Source organism: Cydia pomonella, chromosome 2 (assembly GCF_033807575.1).
Source record: "Cydia pomonella isolate Wapato2018A chromosome 2, ilCydPomo1, whole genome shotgun sequence".
Lineage (NCBI taxonomy): Eukaryota > Metazoa > Arthropoda > Insecta > Lepidoptera > Tortricidae > Cydia > Cydia pomonella.
Window position 1 is genome coordinate 17440860 of NC_084704.1, and position 23665 is coordinate 17464524.

At 35.0% G+C, this 23665-nt stretch overlaps 1 protein-coding gene across 2 annotated transcripts; it reads right to left on the minus strand.

The window, feature by feature from the left end:
- Positions 1–4490: 4490 nt before the first annotated feature.
- On the minus strand, positions 4491–23613 carry LOC133515544 (protein mothers against dpp). 2 transcript variants are annotated; one of them, XM_061848095.1, is made up of 3 exons: positions 23215–23613; positions 14373–14534; positions 4491–14287 (listed from the first exon to the last, which is right to left on the minus strand). In XM_061848095.1, exons 1-3 carry the CDS (start codon positions 23320–23322, stop codon positions 13289–13291), a joined length of 1269 nt encoding a protein of 422 aa, XP_061704079.1. In that variant the 5' UTR covers positions 23323–23613; the 3' UTR covers positions 4491–13288. The 2 variants fall into 2 exon arrangements, with proteins under 2 accessions (XP_061704079.1, XP_061704080.1); XM_061848096.1 differs by lacking the exon at positions 23215–23613 and adding an exon at positions 22840–23208.
- Between the last annotated feature and the right edge of the window lie 52 nt (positions 23614–23665).

Below are 23665 nucleotides of genomic sequence, written 5' to 3' on the forward strand. Positions count from 1 at the left end.
AATCTAAAACTTGGAACTTTTACCCCCAACCCCTTAAACTAGGGGATGAACATTTGTTAGTTTAGATATACCGGGTGTTTCCTGTAACAGGAGCAATAAATTAAACTGTAGGCTGTACTCCTCAAACTCACCAACATTTGTTCAGCAACTTTTAAAAATAACTTACGTTTTAATTTTTATTACACATAATTCTAAGACGCAATGTATTGCGAATTTTGTTACGTTTAAAGCGTGACAAGCAACGTCAAACACACTGATGTCAGCGTACATTGAATATAATATTAAATTTGTATGAAAAAGATACAACTTAAAGATTTCATAATTCTTAAAAGTTGTTAATCAAAAGTTATATCGTTATAGGAGTACAATATATGGTATAATTATTTGCTCGCGTTACAGGAAACACCCGGTATTATACTGTAAACTTACATTGTATTAAATTAGTACATTACGATACAAGTGCGAAAAATAGGAAATTCGAAACGAGTGGCGATAAATTAAAACACGACCGAAGGGAGTGTTTTAAATCGACACGAGTTGCGAATTACCTATTCGCACATGTATCGTAAGTACAACGTTTTACAGTACATATGGCCCTTTAAATGTTCGACACAGTAACATAATATGCTACTTCTCGCACTAGTGCTATAAAGTAGCCCCATATGTACTGTAAACATATTTAAAGCCTAATAAAACCTAAACCTAATAAAATATGTAGCGTAAATAACAATATAAAATCCTCCTCCTATGAAAAGTCCCCCAGGTCTGTCCCCTGCGGAAGAGTGCCCATAAGGCTGGCTACGTTCCCTCGTTGGTTGAATGGCGATGCCTATTCTTTGGCTCATACCTAGGAGCCAGCCCTAGGGTCACTTGTAGTATCAAGCAGTTTTTTTTTTTATTAAATTAATATTAAATGAATCACGAAAGCTAATTACCACAAATCACGATCTCGCATATGAAATTATTTTTGATTACTGCGTATAATGAACTCAACTTATTCTTTTAAGGTCTGACGCTCTGCACAAGTAGTGGTGGTCCAATTGAAGGAATGTGCGGCATGTATTCATAATTATGTATGTATCGACGACACCCACAGAGCGATGCAAGGCCAAGCAACCAGTTTACAGCGTAGTCTAAGAGCCAAACACTTTTCAGTATGACCTAACAGGAAAAGATCTGAATTAAAAAGTTTGGGTTATTTAAAGCTTGGAGTACTTATAATTTATCTATGCAATATAATAATTGTACTTACTGATTTTCTTTTATCTGCGACACTGTGGGTAACCAGAAACTATAAAAGATATAGACACAGGGAAGGTAGTAGGAACAATTCTGTGGCCCTAGTGAAAAAGGGTACAAGTCTCTGGCAGCGCAGGTGTAAAGGGGTGTAAGTTCCACGTAACACTTATGCCCTTATACACCTAAACTGCCAGAGATTTGTACCCTTTTTCACTAGGGCCACAGAATTGTGACCGCGGCCGGCAAAACGTCCCACTTTATCGTTTGCCCTAAGGAGTAAGGACGAGATTTGCTTGTATCTTTATACGAATAACCTGTCAAGGCGTCCTTTTCGTCTGGCGAAGAAATAATTTTAATAGGGCTACACTATTGGTCAATTGTGATCTTTTGCTTAAAATTGTAGAAAATAGTTATTTGATATTTGTTGTCTGTCGAGGTTGTTTGGTGCTCGAACGCGTCAGAGCGCCAATAGTCCGGGACTGAAGTGGTGCCTTTCACCCGAGTTAAAGACTCGACTTTTCATTTCGAATACCATAACCCCTAGTGTACATTTATTCGATATCGTAATCAGAATGGAAATCTATTACTTATCATAAAAAAAAGAGACAAAAAACGTACTTGGAAAAAAGAGGAAATAAAACGTACAGTGCTCTAGAGCAGAAACGTATTATTTTCTGCACACTTTTTAGAACAACAACGACCCACTTTCCGAGCATGTGAAATGATTCTTATTTCTAATGACCATTTTCCTGCTAGCTGCCTTCGTATAAAGATTTAATTATATTGATGAAAAACAAACGAGAGAGATGGTGTTAGTCAAAACCTGGTCATAACACTCTTGGAGCCTTATGGTAAAGGTGTGAGACTTTTGAAGTGGAAGTCGTAGGTTTGATTTAAGCCCCTGTTCGTTACTAGATACCACCAATCATAGGAACCATCACCAATAAATTTCTTGAACAAAACAAAATACAAACATTATGAGGAAACAATAAGATATACTTAAGGCCGGACGGAAGCACATAAGGCAGTTGGCTTCTTAAAAATTAGTAACAATGCCATTTCTTGAGATTAGGTTGCCCTCCTTTGGGATGCAACCGGCAAAGCGATAAGATGAGGAAGAGGAGCATAAGCTAGTCAAAACACAAGCTAGTTTTAGGCAAACAGAAGCTACCTAGCTCTTTGCTTGCAACGCTTGATCATGCAGTCAGATAAGTTACTGCATTACAGCGATGTCACCCACAACGGTGGGCGGTAAAACTAGGTATTCGTCTTTTTCTAAGCGGGTGCTCATAGCATTAACGAAGTCTAAAATAAGGAAATTAAAACTTGAGACAAATTAAATAAGAAATAGAACTATTGTAATATAACTTGTTATTTTAGCAAGATGTCCGATAGGCTTTTGAAAATAAAATTAATTTAATTAAAGTAGCATTTAAATGATACCTCAGTGTTCCACACTATATGTAGGCCATATCTGTTCTGCAGGAAAACGAGATTTGAGGAGAATGGTGTGAGAATGCCGCCGGGACAGTAACCTGCAGCTCTAACTTCAAGGAATTAGGGTGAATGAATGCAATAAGCGATCGACAGCCCGACTTTTTCCGGCTGGGCGTCCCTGCACTACATCGACATATACTTGCTACCATGCATACTTAAGTGTGTTATTTTACAGAGTTCACGATTTCGGGGTTGCTCCCATAATAAATGTTGCTCAGTATGACCTATATATTTACCCCGTAAATTATTGCAGGTGACTAAATAAACACCCTGTATACTACTTGTACTGTAATACTTAAATATATATACAGAGCCCCAGGAACAAATATCCGCGCTTATTGCACAAACACACAAATACTTACAGGGATTTGAACCCAAAACCATCGGCTTCATAGACAGGGTCATGACCCACTACATTGTTTAAGGACAACGACAAAGTTAAGAGGAAAAGGGACGGCCACTTCTCCATATAAACGTAGTCCTCATTTTCCTCTCTGGATATTGACATTATGGAAAATATTTTTGCATAACTTGATGTATATTAACCTTAGCTATGCCCCTACGTTAGATTTTTTTTATGATTAATGATGAATTTTAAATGAGCCTAACTTTTTAATCAGTAAAAATTCGAAAAAACAATTCGTATAAGCGTTAAACTTAGATTCAGCAAGTATTTTCTATAACAAGATGTATTTTTTCCGCAACGATATCCAGGACTTTTTGTGTAGAATTTAATAAGCTTTAATGTTACTTTACACTATATTTTCATAAAGAACGTAGATTTAGAGTAAAACGCGAATTTCTCTTGGATGGTACACATTTTCCAAGATGGCTGCGATTCCTGAAATGCATGAAAAAGGGGACTTTAATTTATATACATACCAAATTTCATGACTGTTCTAGAAATTTCGAGGTTGGTCTCCGATTGTGCTATAGGTATATGGCATCTCTTTTAATTTACAACGATAGTTTTCTTTGTATCTACATAATTATATGTAAAACATCTTGTACCTATTATTTAAGATTGTTCTATCAAATAAAGCCTAAATGTCGATTTCCTTCCCCTAGGGCTTAACCAGTCAGTTCGCAGTACTTACGCAAGGTCGGTGATAGCGGTTCCGCGTTGAATACCAATTATGAGCAACACTGACTCATGCATAGGTGTTACGGATTCAATCAGGCTTCGAACACCTATGAAATATACACCTACCTATACCGACTAACATAGTATAAAAGTAGAACTGGTCATTCATTACCTGTGCTCAAAATTCTCAAAAACCTCGGACGTTTCAGTGACATCGCGCTATTCCCCTGACACTACTTATTAGTGATTTTTGTATTTTCATAACCAAATCAAGCATTTACATTTGATGAATTCTACTGATGATGATCAGAACGGAACTCTTCAACGACGCATAGTTCGCGTTTTATCTCTACGTTGTTTGTTAAGCAAGGTAGGTTTTTGTCAAGCTTGAGTTTTGATGGATGGATGGATGATGGATTTTATAAGGAATTGAGAAACTCTTCAACTCTTATAAGCATAATTATAGCGATTTATTAGTCTTTACCTAAAAATCAGGCCTTTGCATTAAAAAGGTGTCATTTGGTGAAATGGAACTGCTGATGAAGATCAGAATGAAACTCTTCTACGACAAAGATTTTTAAGTCTTGAGGCTAGTTATCCCTTGGAGTGAACCTTTTATTGGTTATAGAAAGGAAAACGAAATGTGCAAGAGAATAAGAAAACGCGCAACTAATAAAAGAAACTTTATTCCCTAACGGAGATGAATAAAAATTACAGATGGCATCTTTGCACTTAAACTAACTTATTTAGCGAGAACTTAATTCAAGTAGTCATAAATTTTTGTACAACATAATTTTATAGGCTCCCAGTCCCTTACACTTGTCAAAAAATATTTTTTCTAAAATTGTTTAAAAAGTAAACAACCAATAAAGCCAAAATTACACTTTTACATATTTATCAATATCATGCATAAAAAGATTTAGGTAATGCAACAAAACATGAAAAATGCTCCATAACTCTTAAAATGTTTTATGCTATTTTAGGCATCCACAATCCTTGCTCACGATTACTGACACAATTTATACACTTGGACTTGGCGTATTAGGGTCATATTGTACAGTCAGCGTCAAATACTTCGTAGCAGTCAAAGTGGCCAAATAGTTCGGTACACCATACTAAATATATGGTGTACCGAACTATTTGGCTACTTTGATGAAAGATTACATATATGTATAAGTAAAATCTTTTAAATAAACTGAGCAGATATCTACCCAATAAACCCACCTACTGTAACGTAAAGGACTAAGCAGATACTGTTTTATTTTGCCTAATCGTTTATAATCAATAATCAGCAAATGAGTTTACATGAGGCCATAATTCTCAAGCGTACGCGTCGCGCAATTTGACTCTCGACAGGTGAAATTAACATTAATTTTGACATGTAAGGATTAAGGGTACACTGAAAATCAGCGTGGTTTAAACGACGCGCTCTGATAAATACATTCCCAGTAGTAACATATGATAAACATCTGTTAATTTAATTGAAAGATGTTTCAAAAAAAATATTATCATTTTAAAACGTTTTTTGTCTAAGAATTACTAAACTTTAAAGTTCCAGACCAGCAAAAACAGTCAAGTCCAAATGCCAACGCGTACCTAACCAAAAACAATCTTATAACAAAACAACGACCAAGACACATACAAGTACAATAACCACACCATTACCTATTTATAAACGTTATGTACAAAATTTTATAACTCTACTAAAAATACAGAATAAAAACAAAAATCCACGTTAAATTTCTACTACAGATTAGAATTTCCATTTTATTATATTAAAAGCTAACTTATGAAAGGACCAAGTATCTCTGCACAATATATTGAACTTGTCCAAATGCAGAAAATATATTTTATTTACTATAATATACATCAAAAATGTAAGGCATGCACTCGTCGACTATTGCATAGGCACTATTTATGTTATGGGTCAATCAACACTGTAATATTTAACCGTACAGTAAAAACATAAGGCATAATTTGTTCTAAGGCACTCTAAAAAAAGAGGGTTATAACAAAAAAAAAATAACACATTTTTTCATAACTAATAGTTATGTAACATTGATACAGTTACCTAACAAAAAGAAAACCCATTAGCACATAACACAGTAAACCCCATCGGCCGTGGCATTTAACAATATCTTCAGTTCTTACTCTGAATTTATATAATTTTGCGATAAGACCTACGCTTGTCAACAGTGGATGTCAAGGTATTTGGAAAACGTTTAAGTTAGGCGAGTACTCGACATTAACGATTTGCTTTCGTTACTCTCTTAATGCTCGACTTCTGTATCAAATTACAACAGAGTTGAGAATTGAGAACCTGGGTGCTTAGCCAACGTGCTCCGTAGCGTTTCGTAGTCGTCTCTCTCTATCACTCTTCCATATTAGTGTGACAGTAGCAGTTGCGTTTCGTTCGCTACGGAGCGCTAACGATTGGCAAGTTGGTAACGCTCTCTGGACGCGTAGTCTGATTGTAATAACGTTCCTTTAACGAGAAACGTCACTTTTGACACTGACATCTTGTATCGATAACAAATCCGGATCAAATTCATAACCTGTTATTGCAATCAGAATACGCCTTCAAAACAGCTAAATATATATGAGGTCGCTACTAGAGTTGTGCCGTTCTTAAGAATGTTCTCCGTTTACTATGGGAAATATTCTCGAGCGAGAACGTTCCCCATACAAACGGCACAACTCTAGTCGTTACCTTACATCGGTTATTTTTTACCACTAATGTAAATAGCTACACAAAATACTTCCGTTGTTAATTTACTTTATATATTTACAAAATTTTACTGGCGAGAAATTCACAATTATTTTTAAATAAACTATAGTTTATTCAGTAATGGTACCGAATAAGAAAACTAAATTTGTTGCTATGAGAATTACATTTAACTTGTCTGTTTACATATTAATGCAAACCCGCTAGTTCAGGAGCAGGACGGGAATTTATATTTAAAGGCACATTATAACAGGCCACGCTGTCTGTAAAAATGTTTTTAAGAGACCACCAAAATTTTTTACTGGCCAATAAAATATATACTCTGGCACAACGACCTTGTCAGTTGAAAAAGGTGGCAATTTTTCAAAATGTAGGCGCGAAGTGTGGACTCCATAGAAAATTTGAATTTCGGGCCTTTTTATTTATTATGTTCAATGTTACAATATTCAATACACTGTGTGAAGTTTTATAATATAAAAAAAAACTACGATTTTTGATCGCTACATATGTTTTTTTAAATATCTGGTTTGACAATAAAAACATTGTTTTTTTTTTATGTTAACTGGAGGCTAATTTTATATACTGGCATTAACTTACTATAATATGCCATTGTTTAGAATTCTTATGATTGTTCGAGTTCCGATCATTACTTGGTTTCCCGTTGGCATAGCTAGGCCGCAAGTTTGCCCTAAAGATAATTTACTCCTTTCCGCCAATATAACCAACTGAAATAGATGTCGTATACTAAAAAAAGTGACCAAGCCCTCCAGTGGCGGATCTATTTCAGGTTGTAATTTATATATAGTAGTGTGACTACTTAAAAAACACAAATCAAAATATTAATAAATAATTTGATTTGTTCCCTAACTTTACGTATAGTTTACACACTGCATTGTATAAGAAGCTGTGGATAGTCACAAAACTTTAATACACACTCATCAAATTTGTTTTCACATCACCTATCTAATCAATATTCATTAGTTTCATAACAATTGCACTATCAAGGCGATGGGACGTCTTCAGGAACTATAGCTCTTAATATACTTTGAGATCAATTTTATCTTTATTTTTGACATAGAACGTCCCGATTTGGTGTCATACACTGAACCATAGTACTTTCGGTTGCATAATTCAATCAAACCAGCAGATGACTTATATAAGATATTTTAGAAAACGACAGCAATAGGGTTACTCGGGCAGTCGAAACTCATTAATTTCGAGTGAAGTTTGGCCACCAAAGTACGCTACGCCCTTAAACCACGTTTGATTATTTTACTGTATTGAAACTTATTAGTAACTAAATAAGTGTAGGTTTTATTTGATTGCTTGTCTGTAGGTCTAGGTAATATTCAAAAATTAAAAATCATTTTTCATTAACAATCTTGCTTAACACATGACCAAGGCACGGCTGAAACTATTTAGTTTTAGAATATAAGAAGAGTAAATAGGGTAAATAACTTTTTATTATAGTTTAGTGGTGTTTCAGAAATATACGTAATTTAGTATTAGTTATTAGTCTGTAGTTTTCCATTGAAAGGGAAAACTTCGTGATAAAATAATTAAGCTGGAAATATGTGGGAGAATAAACGTTTCTTTTACGTTTTCGCAGTCTCTTACAAGATACCCACATAATTGTACTTCCCCTCTTTGTACTTTTTTCATATAAGTATTTTTTTTTAAGCGAGAACTTCTTTAGCGGCGCTGTGCACTTTTTACGATGGGGGATAAATGTTAAACTCGTCAGATTGAAAATTCGTAAGACGGACACGTGACCTGTACCCCTAGTGTAAATTTACACTAGGGATTCTGATCGAAAAACTCCATGATGATTCTAGTAATGATGATGGTGTAAGAGTCATTGAAATTATGGATTGAAGTTGATTTTTTTGAGGGATAAACAATAATTGTAATAGTTCTGAAGTGTTCAATTTTTAATGTAATATAAATTGTCATGTTTGTGTACGATAGCGCACTAAATGAATATTGTATTATACATAAATGATAGTACTTTTATGCTGATAATTAAAGCAATTCCTGCAAAATTATTCCCTAACCATTACAAAACATCAAAAATGCACAACGTTAATATTCAAGTTTTCACTTCTGCCGGCACTCCCGGAGTGCAACCCGTTGTTTTTTTTTTGCTTTATTAGGCGCAAGTTAGGCTCGATCTCAAGATATTTTTTCCCGGAGAAAAGATAAGAAATTCATAGAATATGTCATTAGTCAGCAACAAGAAAATATAAAATGTAGTAATACATTATGAGGCACATACTATTAGGCACATTAACTGTAGAAATATCTTTTAACTTTACATACTTAATTTCCCAGACGACTACTGCCGTATTTCTTAAGTAAACTTTTTAGAATTTTTTTTTTAACGCATAAACGATCCAGTCTCCCGTTGACTGTCAATAAGCCGTATCTCTTCGCAAACCCGTTACAATCAAGGTCTGCGTACCTAGGGCAGAAGTTATAGATACAAAAAAGAGAAAATAATCAAAGAATCATTCTGATTCATGAGTTCATGACTAAACATGTTGATAAAAGCATACATATATTTATTTGTACATAAATATACCTCGGTCCAAAAATATAATACAATTACATACTTTTAATGTCTGATAATTGAATAAAACAATTAACACGGTTTTCCTTGAATTTCAGATTATTTTACCGTAGTAGACCTGATATAATATGTTATTATAATACCTTGGTTCCTTTCAGGTACCAAGGTATTATAATAACATATTATATCAGGCTCTAAGTAAACAATACAGTGTTTACAATAATGAATCCTCTTGTTGCTGTTTAAAATTGAGATAAATAATATTATTTATTGGCTCGCATATTAATAAATAGTATTAAATCCGTTACTTCACGTCCAAATCGAACTGCATTAATCACATGTCAGAGTAGGTAATTTAAATTGTATGCATGACTGTCTTTTTTAATTGCTAGAAAATAAGCTACTTGATTTTGGATTCCGGTAACACAGATGACCGTATTTGTCCAAATACTCGTGTTCTATCTTTTTCCTTTTTTTATTGCAAACGAAAGTAACGCCATATTTGCAAAAATACAAAAGCCAAGTCTGTTGTGGGCATAAGCTGCAACAAAATTAGATACTACCAGCAGAAGCATGTCTTACTAACAGTCTATGTTTTAGATTATTACAACATTTAGAACACATATCACTTATTTAACTATTTTAACTGTGACTTTAACATAATTTCTACAATATATTGCAAAGATTTCAGTAACACGATCATTTAGTTACTTTTATTATAATGTTACTTCTACATCTTCAGTATCCTGTAGCAAAATTCTTATCAAAAACCAAGATATACCTAATGTCAAAGCCTTTGCCCAAAAGTATTGAGCATACATGTGCATTTTCCATGCAAAGTTTTAATAACACATTTAATGTTATTCATATATATAAATGCATATACATGCACGTATATTATAATTATGACGATAATAATAAATTCTCAGGATGAATAGCAGTTATTTGACTTGTTTGATTGTATATTCCTATGTACAGCTGATAATTGTGCTATTTTCAACCAACCTTATCGACAACCGACAATGTGGTACCTTTTAGTTAAAGCCGTCACAATCAGTACTTGTATTTCGAATAATGAAAAAAATGAACGCTCAATACTTTTTACTCTATAAATACAAAGCTGATCTGAAACGCGGTATTTCTTCATAATAAATTCTCTTGGTATAAATATTGCAAAGTCACAAAACATACAAATTACATAAATATAAAGCTGAATTTTTGACTAAACTATAAACGTACGTTAATTCTTATAAAAATATGCCCTAAAATAACATACGATCCGTACATATATTGATAATATCACCGATTTACCTTGACAAAGCATGCAAGATTTCATACAATAAATTTGGACTTGTATAAAATAAAAATACCATTATAGAGCATTATGTACATTGATAATATCTATCTTGTCATAAACATTTAAGAGTATAATTATTTCTTAATATATGTCTTTATACTTATTTTAACAATTACACTTAGATGACTTACCGCTTGGACACTTTGAGCTTATTTAGTAAACCTATTGAAGCTATAACAGTATAGTTGTGTCTATAACCATAGCATCTTTCTACCCACGACATCAGCAAGATCAAAAATAAACTGACTTCTTTAAGTCGTGAACTTTCGTCCATATACACCTGTGTGCAATATAATAGCAGTTAGTGAGAAAATTAAATAAATATTTAACTTTATCAATCATGGTCGAGTTGTTGTGTTGGGACCTTTTTTAAATATTCATCTGCATTCAAAATAAACAAATAACTTTATTTAAATAATATTAGAAGTAAAAAAGAATAATAATCATGACATGACCTACTTTTGTACTTCCTAGCGGAAATTCTTATAAAACTGGAGAACCCAATGGAAAATATACAATTATTTCTATTTAGTATCTTGCCCATTATTTTCAATCCAAGCTTTACATCTACAACCATCTCATTCTGAAAAAATAAATATTTTTATAAGGCGATTTGCCTCGGAGAGTGCACCAATAGGCCATTATTAAGACTGTTTATTTTTGACCGACTACATCGTTCGTTTGCTTACTTAAGATTCTAGTGATAGTGCCACTCACGACAAAGCATAAATATGCAGCAATAACCTATTTTTACGAATTATTTACTCAAGTTTCTCTAGTGTAAATAAACTGCTTTTATATTGCACACTAATATACAGCCATGGCCAGAAGGATTGAATATATTTTTTTTAATTTTGGAAAATTTCCGTCAAGGAAGACGGGAATACTAGACTGAAGTTTAATTTTGTTTTACGAACTAACGAATGGTGTTCAATTGAGCTTATGTGTTTGTCATACAAAAAACACACATCTTCCTTTACTTATAGCAATCTGTTGGCGAATTTTTTATGCCTTTAGTTATGTAAACACATACAAAAAGCAACAATAGAAGCGGATGAAAATACGCGTCAAAATTCTACCATTCTCAAGTAGCTTGACAAAGAGATATACTAAGTATATGTATATCAAACAATTAATGTGGAAGATACTTTGGAACACAAACTACAGAAATATATCAGACAGGCAATTAGATATTTCGGCGCGTTTTTAGAGTTCCACACCTTAAGGGTCAAACGGGGCCCTATTACTGAGACTCCGCAGTCCGTCCGTCCGTCTGTCACCAGGCTGTATCTCTTGAACCGTGATAGTTAGCCAGTTGAAATTTCTACAGATTATGTATTTTTGTTGCCGCTATAACAACAAATACTAAAAACAGAATAAAATAAATATTTCTTTCCAATCTCGAGGTTCTCATCCAATCACCGAAGTTAAGCAATGTCGGGCGGGGTCAGTACTTGGATGGGTGACCGTTTTTATAGATAATGCTACGGAACCCTTACTGTGCGAGTCCGACTCGCACTTGGCCGGTTTTTTATTTTTCGCTACCAACTACCATTGATGCTGACTTCGGAATACAGTTCTATAAAGTAATGAAATTAATTGTAATGTTTTAATACATTTTAATAGTTTACATAAATATGTATAATATTTTTAATTTCAGGCTCGTACATGACGGGGTGTTCAATACTTCTGGGCAAGTCAGTATCAATTGTGTTATGCTGCAACGTACTAATGGTACTACATAATGTCACCTTCCTTGCTATTTTTTGATTCCTGTTTTATATCACTATTGTCTTGAAATTGGATTTTATTACTTAACATGCACTATATGTATAGAACTAAACACGTTGTCACTAAGGTTTCGTCAAAACGCTTCAAGGTCCAGAAATAACTCGCTATATACATAGCTATATTTCAATATTCAAAATCGAACTACATAATTAGGTTTTATTTCAATATCGCGGTGGTAACCATACAAATTTTAGGCTCCTTTCATTTATTACGTAAGACGATTTAGGAGGGCAGGGTGGTCGAACATGTCTGATGTTTTTCTTACAAGGGGGTGGGAGGGGGTCTTCATAGTTCTTACGTAAGATCAAGATGCCACAATTTCAAATGTCTATGAAATTATGACGTTGTCGTAAAATAATACTTCCAACACTATGATATCAAATTTGGTGCAGAGTTAGCTTAGACGGGCTCCTGTGGTACCTTTGTAGGTACAAATAAATGTTCCATTTTTTTTATAAAGCTATTTCAAACCAAATGTGTATTCATTGTTTTCTTTAGATTTTTACGTAATACAGGTGGAGGGGGTCGGCGTATTCTTACTTCTTCTTAGTTAGGGGCGCGAGGTGGTGACGGTGAAAAACTGGAAAAATCGTTTTATGTAATAAATGAATGGCACCTTGACAGGCTACCATGTATGGTGTCTTATAAATAAGATCTGCGTTTGACATTAGCGATAGCTTTCGCACATTTTATCACATACATTTTAGCGAAATTTGTACTTCAATTTCTATGTTTATGTCTCTACTAAATTTTAACCACCAATAATGTTCTCAAGTAAAATACCGAGGTTACGAAAGCCATTAAAAAATAGATAGCAATAGGTATAACAACGGATACCTATATGGAATAATGTGTAAAATATTGCGCAAATTAAACCATACCATTATAAAAGTATAAATAATGTACAAATGTACAAAATGTTCGCGTTTAAAATGCAGTAATACGAGGGCAATTTGCGTGCACTAAATGGTCGCACGAGTAATACGACAGAAATACATACGGTGGGGTCAGAATTTGGGCACACAGCTAGGACACAGAGGAGATGGCGTTGTGGGGCGACCCCATCTGGGTCAGGACTTTGTCCAGCCACTGCAGCGGGCCGTGGAGATGAATCTCGATCCAGCACGGGGTCGACGTCACGTCCTGGCGGTGGTACTCCGCTCCCCATCCCTTCACGAACGACATTCGGATTGTGCACATCTTGGTGAGCTCGTAGACCGCTTCGAAGCCGTGATTGACGCTCTGAGACAGCAGCTGCGCGAATTCGCGATTGTTGAAGATCTTCAAGGAGCAGCCGGGCGGTATCTTACACACGGTGGAGGCGTGGAAGCCGTGGTGGTGGTTGCAGTTGCGGCTCTGCACGAATATGGCGGCGTCAGACAGGCATTCGGCGTACACTTCCCCGCCCACGTAGTACAAATGCACGCCTTTTCCTATGTGGCGTCTGGTGTTTTCAATGGTCGAGTTTCTGTTGACGTTGCTCAGTTGTCCTAGGCAGAATCTGTCGCTGTTGTTGGACGGATCCGTGAAGCCATCGACGACGACCGCATGAGAGTTGCAATGAAACACCTCGCCGACTCTGCAGTTCAGTTCGTAGTAGGCTACTGAAGCCCAATATACCGGTTCCTGGTAAGACACGGGCGCGACTTCGCCCGGTGGTTCCATGTCTTCCGAGGGTGGGGAATACGCCGGTGGAGGCGTGTCCGGGAGTTCAGAACTGGCCGAAGGCGGGAAGCCCGATCCGGAATAAGACACATTGTGGGGCATTGCGGGTTCCGCAGTTCTTTGGAAGGGCATGTGAGAATGTCCAGGTGGGAATTCCGAGTGTCGTGGTACTAAGACTGGAGGGAGAACGGGGCTCTCCACCCGTTTATAGTGATAGGGGTTGATGCAGACCTCCTTCTGTTTGGCGCTGAAGGGGTACTGGCAGATCTCGAGGGGCTTAAGCTCGTGGTGGGACTGTAGGTCGGGCCAGCGCCACACGCGGCAGTAAATCACGTGTGGCAGCCCTTTGCGGTGGGAAACCTGGAACATATAAGTTTAAGTGTCACACATGTTTTTCCGATGCTATAATATGCTATCTGCTTATAAATGTTAATCAGATTTATACCTGTAACCGGCCATCGAGCGAGCGTGGTATGGTGACGCACTTAGATGGAGTCCCGGGGCACGAAAGTGCTCGCTCTAATTCTTCTATAGCTCCTTTCCTCTTCTTTAGCTTCTTGACGAGGCTGTCTACGGCCTTCTCCGCCCATTTCTCTTCCTCGTCGCCCTGAAAAATATGGACAGATCAATACAAATTTAGTAACAGTATTTTTTTTTGTTGATTATTGAATCACAACTGCCTCAACGAGAAGATTAATGCTGCCGAACAATGAGTAATTATGCAAATTAATATGGTACCTGTTGAAATTGTATGGTGGTGTTATAGTAAAGTAAATGTCTATTATAGTCACCAGCAGTCGATGGATATGTCCTAGATTGATTTATGTAATAAATAACCGGCCAAGAGCATGTCTGACCATGCTCAGTGTAGGGTTCCGTATTTACCCGTCCGTCCGTCAAAATAGGCTGCCTTCAATGGGCGCTATCAGAGGGTATCCTGTATATAACAACAAGCAACAAGTAGATTTGGGCATTTTTCTTGTAAATAATTACTCGAATAAAAACTTATTCGTGTTGAGATTATTCGCGAATAAATCAGTCGTTTAGATTTTCGAATAATAAATGAATTACGTATTCATTATTTTGGCAAATGCCGGGGGCAAATGGGAATGTTTTAAATGCAGCGCCTGTTCCCGGCGGGGAAAACTAAAAAAACATCCTATATTAGTGTTCCCATTTATTCCCACCCCAATGAGGTGGAGATTTATATGCAGTATCTTTCTCCATATGTTCCCCGCGGGGACTAATGGGAATGAACCCATTATTGATGTATTCTCATTTGTCCCCGTCCTACGTAATCACCACCATTCATGAGTTGGGGGCATGAGGAGAGGAGTTGGGGATTATAGGTGTATTCGTATCTGTCCCCGCCATATGTGACCGCCGCCATACGTGAGGCCGAGACAAATGGAAATGATTTCTATGCAGCGTCTTTTCCCATATGATTGTTCCCGCCCCATATGACCGCCACAATTCCTAGTGCCCTCACCTCAAATGAACTCAACCAACCAGATAAACCGATAGAAAACTTTTTGTACTATTGGGATATAAAACAGCTAAATAGTTATTTCTTAACCTAACTTTTCGACAATATATGATTCGCAAATATTCGTAGGGTATTTTATTGTCGAATAATCATTCGGAATAATTATTCGTCATTCGGGAATGATTCGGTTATTCTCATTCGTTATTTGTCATTCGAATAACCATCTCTGTGCTGTGTACAGTGTAGCACTTTAATAGAGATTGGAAGAATTTTTGCAAAAACGGATTAACCGATCACATTCGCTAGTTTTTTCAAAATTTCACGATTTTTTAATATTTTTGGTTCATATAGTAATTAAAAAATGGTAATTGTAGACCCCTACTCGTCTTCAAAGACAATACCCCACACTATAGGGTTAAAGTAAAAAAAACATCCCCAGTTTTTGTGTAGGGGAGTTACCCTACAAAAATATTATTTTCTTTTTATTGTACGACTTTGTCGGCGTAACTGATTTATATAGCCAATGCCAAATTTCGGCTTTCTAGCACTAACGGTCAAGGAGCAAAGCCGTGAGCGGACAGACAAACAGACAGACAGACTGACATGGCGAAACTATAAGGGTTCATAGTTCACTACGGAACCCTGAAAAGGAGAAAACTTTATCTAAAATAATCTTATATACATGTAATTTTCATAAGTATAAATAAAACTTCCAAATTCAAAATTATTACAAGAATTTATAGGTAGGTTTAGGTTTTCAAAATTCGTTACAAGGAAGTAGGTACATATCAAGTTCTCACGAGAAAAACAACATGGGTGCAGTTGTTACTTAGAAATTGACTATAAATTTATAAAAGTATGTTTTTGTACTTCATGATTCATCATTTGCAGAACTACTCAACTGGTGAGTCATATCACTTGAGTATAAAAATGTGAGTGACAAACATGACATTATAACTTTTCTTTCATTGTAGGTACTTGATGCAGGTGGCAGTTCAAAGGGTGTCAGAGCATTTAGTAGTTTTTTTCCCGAATTGCTTCAAATTACAAATTGGTCCCTACTCCTAGACCAGGATCTCCAGAATTGTGTTACATATATGCGTAATTATTAAACCATAGCTTGACTTCTGGGGGCCTACCGCGAAAACCGAAATTCGCAAATTTCGTGGATCTTTCTCTTTTACTCCATTGAAAGCGTAATTAGAGTGACAGAGAAAAATGCCCGCAATTTGCGAACTTCAATTTCCATGGTTATAGCCTTGTAGCGGTGTGCCTAGGTTTCAAAAAACCTGATGTTTCCGGGCTGAAAACTGCCTTATAAGTACAATTAGAAATTGAAGAAAAACCAGAAATGTAGTAGGTGTCTTATATATAATGACTAAACAATTATAGAAGCATCTTGAAAATAATACATAATTATTTTGGTTAATTTTTAATATGTCAATCAAACCGAGTCTGTAAGGTTCACCCAAACTGATGTAAAAAATGTTAATTTTGTTTCCTAATGACCTATAAAAGATTCAATTGCATAGCTCTTATACTTTAGATTTTATTGATATCTAAACCCCAATTTGTCATTGAATCACTCACTCATTCACTGATGATTATCAAAACTCTAACTGAAGTCCTAAAAACATAGACCTATATATTACTTCGTGAAGACCGGCCTTACGAGCACTACGAATGGGGCCGATACATGGGTGTCAAAATCGCATTTTGTTACACCGCAATTGCGCAGTGAAAAGATGTCACGCAGCATAACACAAAAATGTCTAATTGCGTTGTAAAAGGTTGTAAAAACCATTATAAAACGTGTAAGACGAAAGATGGGATCTCATATCATCGGTAAGTAATTTCCAATTACGTTTATTTATTGCTTAAAACAAATTTTGAACGATAATTTTAATCATTCTCACGCGCAACCGATGTTCGCTCGTCCATATTGACGCTAATGCATTAACCTTGTCAGGACGTCATTTCTCTTTGGAAGTTATTATGAAGTAGAAATGCATTATGCGTTTTTTACATTATATATGGATAAATATATGTACTTAATATGATTACGTACCGTATCTAATTACCGAAATTAAAGTATTACCTGTCTTATGGAGTTATTTCCCGTTTCTTTTACATAATGATTAATAACATTCAAAACAACAAGAACACGGGTTCGTTGTTATATTCGTTGACTTAGGTATATATTTTTATCATGTATAAAACTTATAATGAAACGTAGGTAGAAGTATAAAAGTCCATAAATCCATATTATGCGTTTTAACCAGTGGATCATCACCAGTGATCGGAACTAAGGGAGTAAAACTTTAACAAAACTTATTAAGCGGACATAAAATAGTGCATAGGTACAGCCCTAAAAATATTCATGTCCATAGGGATAGGAATAGTATAGTACTTACAGCCATAAAAAGATTTACATTCATAGATATTCGAATATGTTTAAGGCTATAAGCACTCTTTTTACGTCCGCTTGATAAGTTTTGTTAAAGTTTTACTCCCATAGTTCCGATCACTGATCATCACTAGCTACGGTCACGGGCTCATGCTGTTTCATAATTTTCTACACTATGTCACATTAATACTCGTACATTTTAATACAAGAAATACAATATTATCGCTCCGTCTATGATGCGCTTAACCGTAACCCGCGTAGCGTTAGCCTTGTATGTACGCCCGTACAAAGTTATCGCTTCGAGCGCTTGGTAGGCGGGATATGGGCGGTGCTCACGTGGTTCTACTTCAAGGCCGCGTTGGCAATTCGTATGCAAGGGCTTATCCCTAGTTTATATCTATGCCTAGAAAGCTGAAATTTGGTATGTAAGTCAGTATTAGTACATAAATAACAAAAAAAATCTAAAACTTGGAACTTTTACCCCACAACTCCTATATATTTGTTATACTATTACTTCTATTTTTTTATTTAATTTTATTTATGTTCGCCCTCTTTTATAATTATATTGACTTTCCTCTAGTCTATTGTACTCAGTGCTATATTTGTCTTCCATTCTTCATCAACTCTCATCTACTCAAAGGTTAACTGGAAGTAATCCCTTAAAGGGATAAGTTCGCCTTTGTACTGCTTACCTGTGCCATATTTATATTTTGTACAATAAAGAGTTTATACATACATACATACATATTAATAATAAAATATATTTCAGGATCTTTAGTAAATCAAGCAACTTACATATCTTATACCTTTAAACGAGCAATTCTTGTATATATATATATATATATATATATATATATATATATATATATATATTTCTGTGATCTCGGAAACGGCTCTAACGATTTCGCTGAAATTTGGTATATGGGGGTTTTTCGGGGTATACAATCTATCTAGATTAGTCTTATGTTTGGGAAAACGCGTGTTTTCGAGTTTTCATGCGTTTTTCTTACGACGCAGAATATGGTCGCTAATTTCGTATTGCCGGCCACTGTCTGTTTAGTCCAGCGGGTTAAGACGCGGACTGCTAAACGAGTGTTACGGGTTCGAATCTCGCCCGGTGACTAACTTTTTTTTTTTTTATATGTTCAAGTTTATATATAATTTTTTAATTTTTATTGTTTTAGACGAGTTTAATTTAGTAAAAAAATGTAGTTAAGATTATCACCTATACACCACCATATTACAATAACGGTCGCCCAGGTACTAATTATAACATAGCTCCTGTTACTAATAGTACCTAAATCTCAGTTTGCTATGTACCAATTCTGTAAACTATCAACACATCTGTATAATAAAATAAACCAAAAAATAAATATTTTAACTGGATACTGGATCAGCAGGATCTCCTGCCACAGGTAATTATAATATAAAATAAATTAACCTGTATTTTCTAACAGAAATAAACATTTTTCATTTTCCTTTCTGTTATACATTTAAGAATTTTCCTTTTTGTTAATTTAAGCTTGACCTAATCTCATGTTTGTTGACTCTTACATTATTTCTCCACAACTCAAACATTAGTCTGGAAGAGATTATTTTTTTGTGATAAGAGCACCACCAATCTTACTGTTTAAAGTAAGTTTATTCTCTGTTAGATACTTTAGGTTTATATAAAAATTATACAAACCTGTGAGTTCTAAAAACATTTACATCACTCACTTTGTTTATAAACAACTAGTCATTGGAACTGTTCCAAATACTGAATGATTATGATAACTATATTTGAGAATTTATAAAATATATAGTTATATAGTTGTTAATAAAATAGAAGTTTATATTTTTTGGAAGCGGTGGTGGCCGAGTGGATATGACATCTGACTTTCAATCCGGAGGCTGCAGGTTCAAATCCTGGCTCGTACCAATGAGTTTTTCGGAATGAATGTACAAAATATCATTTGATATTTACCACTAGCTTTTCGGTGAAAGAAATTATCGTGAGGAAACCTGCATACATCTGAGAAGAAATTCAAAGGTGTATGTGAAGTCCCCAATCCGCATTGGGCTAGCGTGGGGACTAAAGCCCAAGCCCTCTCGCGCATGAGAGGAGGCCAGTGCCCAGCAGTGGGACGTATATAGGCTGAATTATTATTATTTATCATTAAAATTTCACATAGATAAATAGATGTTCTGCAGTTTTATAAAGCTTGTTTGTTGGGTATAAATACGGTTTCAAATACATGACCTTAACCAGGCTCCTTTAACCTCTTTTTACTTCAATAAATTTGGTTTTCGCTGTTGCCTGCCAAGCAGTAATGGAGGAGCACATGACTGATTGGACCAGAGAGAGGATGTAATGCTGTTTTAAGAACGTTGCAAGCAATGTGTTATAAGTGTTTCAAGTAAACAAGTTTACAAGTAACAAGTTTGCGGATGCGGATTGACATACTCTATGTGTTATACCACGAGAGGTGTTGGTCTATCATGATGCAGAGATATTTAGTAGATGTTACTTTTTCAATATAAGAACAGTGGCAAGGGGAATAGTTGTTTGGTCTGCAGGAGTAAATTTATAGATGGCAATTGTTTGATGGTTGACTACTGATAATTTAAGTAAAACAAATATAATTTTATTTTTGCAGTATTTAATATGAGTAGATTAGATTTGAGCCATTATTAACCTCTTGAATACCATATGAAAAAACCTATCACTGTAATATTCATACTTAAACCATTAATAATAAAAACAAGGCGGATTATATATACTTAATACATACATGCATGTTATATATATATATATATATACCTAGTCTGGCCATAAAATTTGTTGCACAGTTAATTGTACATTATAAATTAAAAGTTATTCAGTCAAATTTTATTTATTAAATGAACAAAGTTATTACGAATTTAAAATGCAATTATAATGATTATTCGATTTTTCATCTTTTGCTTTAATACATGCTTCTTAATGAAGCAGTGACATGCCTCAAAAATAGGTATGTACAACTTTTTCACCTCCTCAGTTGGGCATTTCCACCCCACAACTTTTGAAACTTTCTGTAACAAACTATTACATATAATTTTTTTTATCCAAATGATCAAACATTGACTTGCCGGGAGTCAGTAAGTTAGGTACATCAATAACCTTGGAAAATAAATCTATGTCCAGGTCTGGATAGTAGGAGTTATGGTCCCCTGAATAATTTATTTCTGAACAAGAACGTCATATTTCCGCAAAAAATAGTACGTAAATTAGGCTCTTTTCACTTGTTCCTTAAAATGCATGTATTTAGGCTGACAACATCGAATAATTATTAGGCATTTTTTATATTTGTTATTAGTCCCTTTATTAGGTGTATAAAACTTTATTAAATAACTTAAAAATTATACAATTAACTTTGTAACAGAATTTATGGCTAGACTAAGTAAAACAATTACATGATCAAACAAATTTACCTGAAGTGAAGTTCGATCATAATTATCCTGTTTTCACCAAAGAGATTTAATCATAATTAAAATATAGAATAGAATTTGTTTTATTCATAAACACACAAACCGTAATAGACATACATAAAAGAGAACATAGTGAGGGTAAAGTGTCACGAAATGGTCTAGAATATACTAGGTTTAGTCCAAAAATTTTGAGTTTTTTTTTCTTTTCAGAAGAAAAAAAAAATGTCAAATTATATTGTATATATGTAACTGTGGTACTTAATTACTTTTGAGATGGATACTGAGAGAAATGTGTGAATCTAGTTTTACTTTCTGCTTACTTAACTCTTCAAGCAGCATACATAATTTTTAAGTTGATGTTGGAATTTCAAATTTAAATTATGTAATTGGTTGGCCAACGGGCTACCACTCCAAGGGTTAACATAATACAAGTCAACCACATGGAGCCTAGCCTTTTATTTGGTAGTAAAGTTAACCAACAGTGAGTAATGATATCTAACATGACTATACATCGGGGTTTTTGGTGCGGCAATGATTTACACTAGCCAAAAAATGGGTAAAAACTATAGAATGGGTAAAAACCGAGACTATTTTAACATTTCTAAGCACATTTGGAGCTTACTGCCTATTTTTAATTCAAATTTTGGTAATTATTTTACATGAAACAAAGTTATAAATACACGAAAACATTCCCACACCAAAAACCCCAATGTATGAACATGACTTATTTTAACTAAATACTAGGATGTGAAGGAGGCAGTACCTCACTTGTTATCATAGTTACTTTCAAAGCATATGCAGATTAAATGAGAGGATACATACATGCATGTACATGCTTAGTAGAAGCATTAGCAGATTAGTTGTTTGTAAATATGGATCAGTGATGCCAGGTAAGCGGAAGAGAATTATCGTATTTGAGTGTCAAAATTATCGTACGCCTATCAAAAAGGCACTACTCCCAAAATTTCTTGCAAAATAAGGTTACATATCCAATGTATAATCAAACGAAAACGCAATTTTCATCTAAATTGCGCAAAAATCGGTTTTATATTTATGTAATTTTGTGATAGATCCAAACGACGTTGTTTTCGTTTTTTTTTGACGTAAATCAAGAAGCCGAACACCGAAAAGGTACTAATTGTAGCCTATTTCTCAAGGAAAGTGTCATAATTTGCTGCAATTTTTGGTGGCATTGTCTAAGGGCTGAAATTATCATACATTTGTGTACGATAATGCTCTTTGGAACGTACAACGTACCGGAGCCCAAATTATCGTACATGTACGACAATTATTGTACGCCTGGCAACACTGATATGGATATTAACAGTTTACAAGTATTTGACATGTCTTGCGATGGATAAAGAACATTTAAAAACAAACATTTAAAACATGGAAACTCGCACCAATTCACATTACCCTGATTTTAGAAGGCAATTTGAAAGAAACAAATCCACAAAAACTTAAAGAGGCTTTAATACTAGTTTACAATATTAAATTGACAGTGGCATATTATCCTTAATTCAACAGCATTTCCTGTATTACTAAATTTGACATAATTCCACAACTTACTAAATGCATGCCACTACATTTAGACCATGTATCAAACCTCCCTCACAATAACAACACTCAGTAACTTCCCTTATTTTATGTCTACGCAACTGAGCAGAACAAACTTCCATGCAATAGAATGATAACTTACCTTATAAGGTCATGACTAGTTTGTTGCATATAATCATAAATGATTATAAAAGTATTTTTCCATGTGTTTGAGAGTGTGAGGAATAGTGAGTGGACTTTGAAGATTCAGATGCCTTCTTATATTACTAAAAAATTATCTAAATTTCTCAAACAATAGGAAATTACAGTAACAAAGTAACAACGTATAGTAAGTGTAGGACCATCTGAGAAGAAAAGCGAATGTTTACTGCATATGTGGAGTCTAACCTGTTTCCATCCCAGGAGTTTCTTGACGGCAGGGCTCGTGAAAGAAAACAGGCTATTTAAGCTAGACATCGGCCCGCTGCTTGAGGATTCCCCATCGTCGGTGTCCATGGCGACCGCCCGATACTATGCTTCGGTGACTCACTGCTCCAGGAGTTCAACAAATACACCACGGAAACGTTCAAACGGCCATCGATACTTGGTATTCCCCACAAGTACTATACTAATTACAAAACACCAAGCGTTCCGACGCTAATCACAAATGATAACACTAACACTGTATTTCTCTACTTAAAACACTTGTACGTTGCACTTTTAATTTGTGCTGCAACTCGTTCTCAGGTTTCTAGCTTGGGTCAGGATAAATTTCGAAAAATGAAAATAAAACGCTTGTCAAGTGCGTCAAGTGCCTCCATTGGACTTTTTTTTTAAATTTGTGTCATTGATTAGTGTT

Bases quoted from the DNA above. Each gene is read 5' to 3' on its own strand.
- LOC133515544 (XM_061848095.1), bottom strand. From the start codon at position 23,322: ATGGACACCGACGATGGGGAATCCTCAAGCAGCGGGCCGATGTCTAGC. The intron at 14,535-23,214 runs GTTAGACTCCAC...CATATTTTTCAG, and splicing joins AACTCCTGGGATGGAAACAG to GGCGACGAGGAAGAGAAATG. The intron at 14,288-14,372 runs GTATAAATCTGA...TATATGTTCCAG, and splicing joins CGCTCGATGGCCGGTTACAG to GTTTCCCACCGCAAAGGGCT.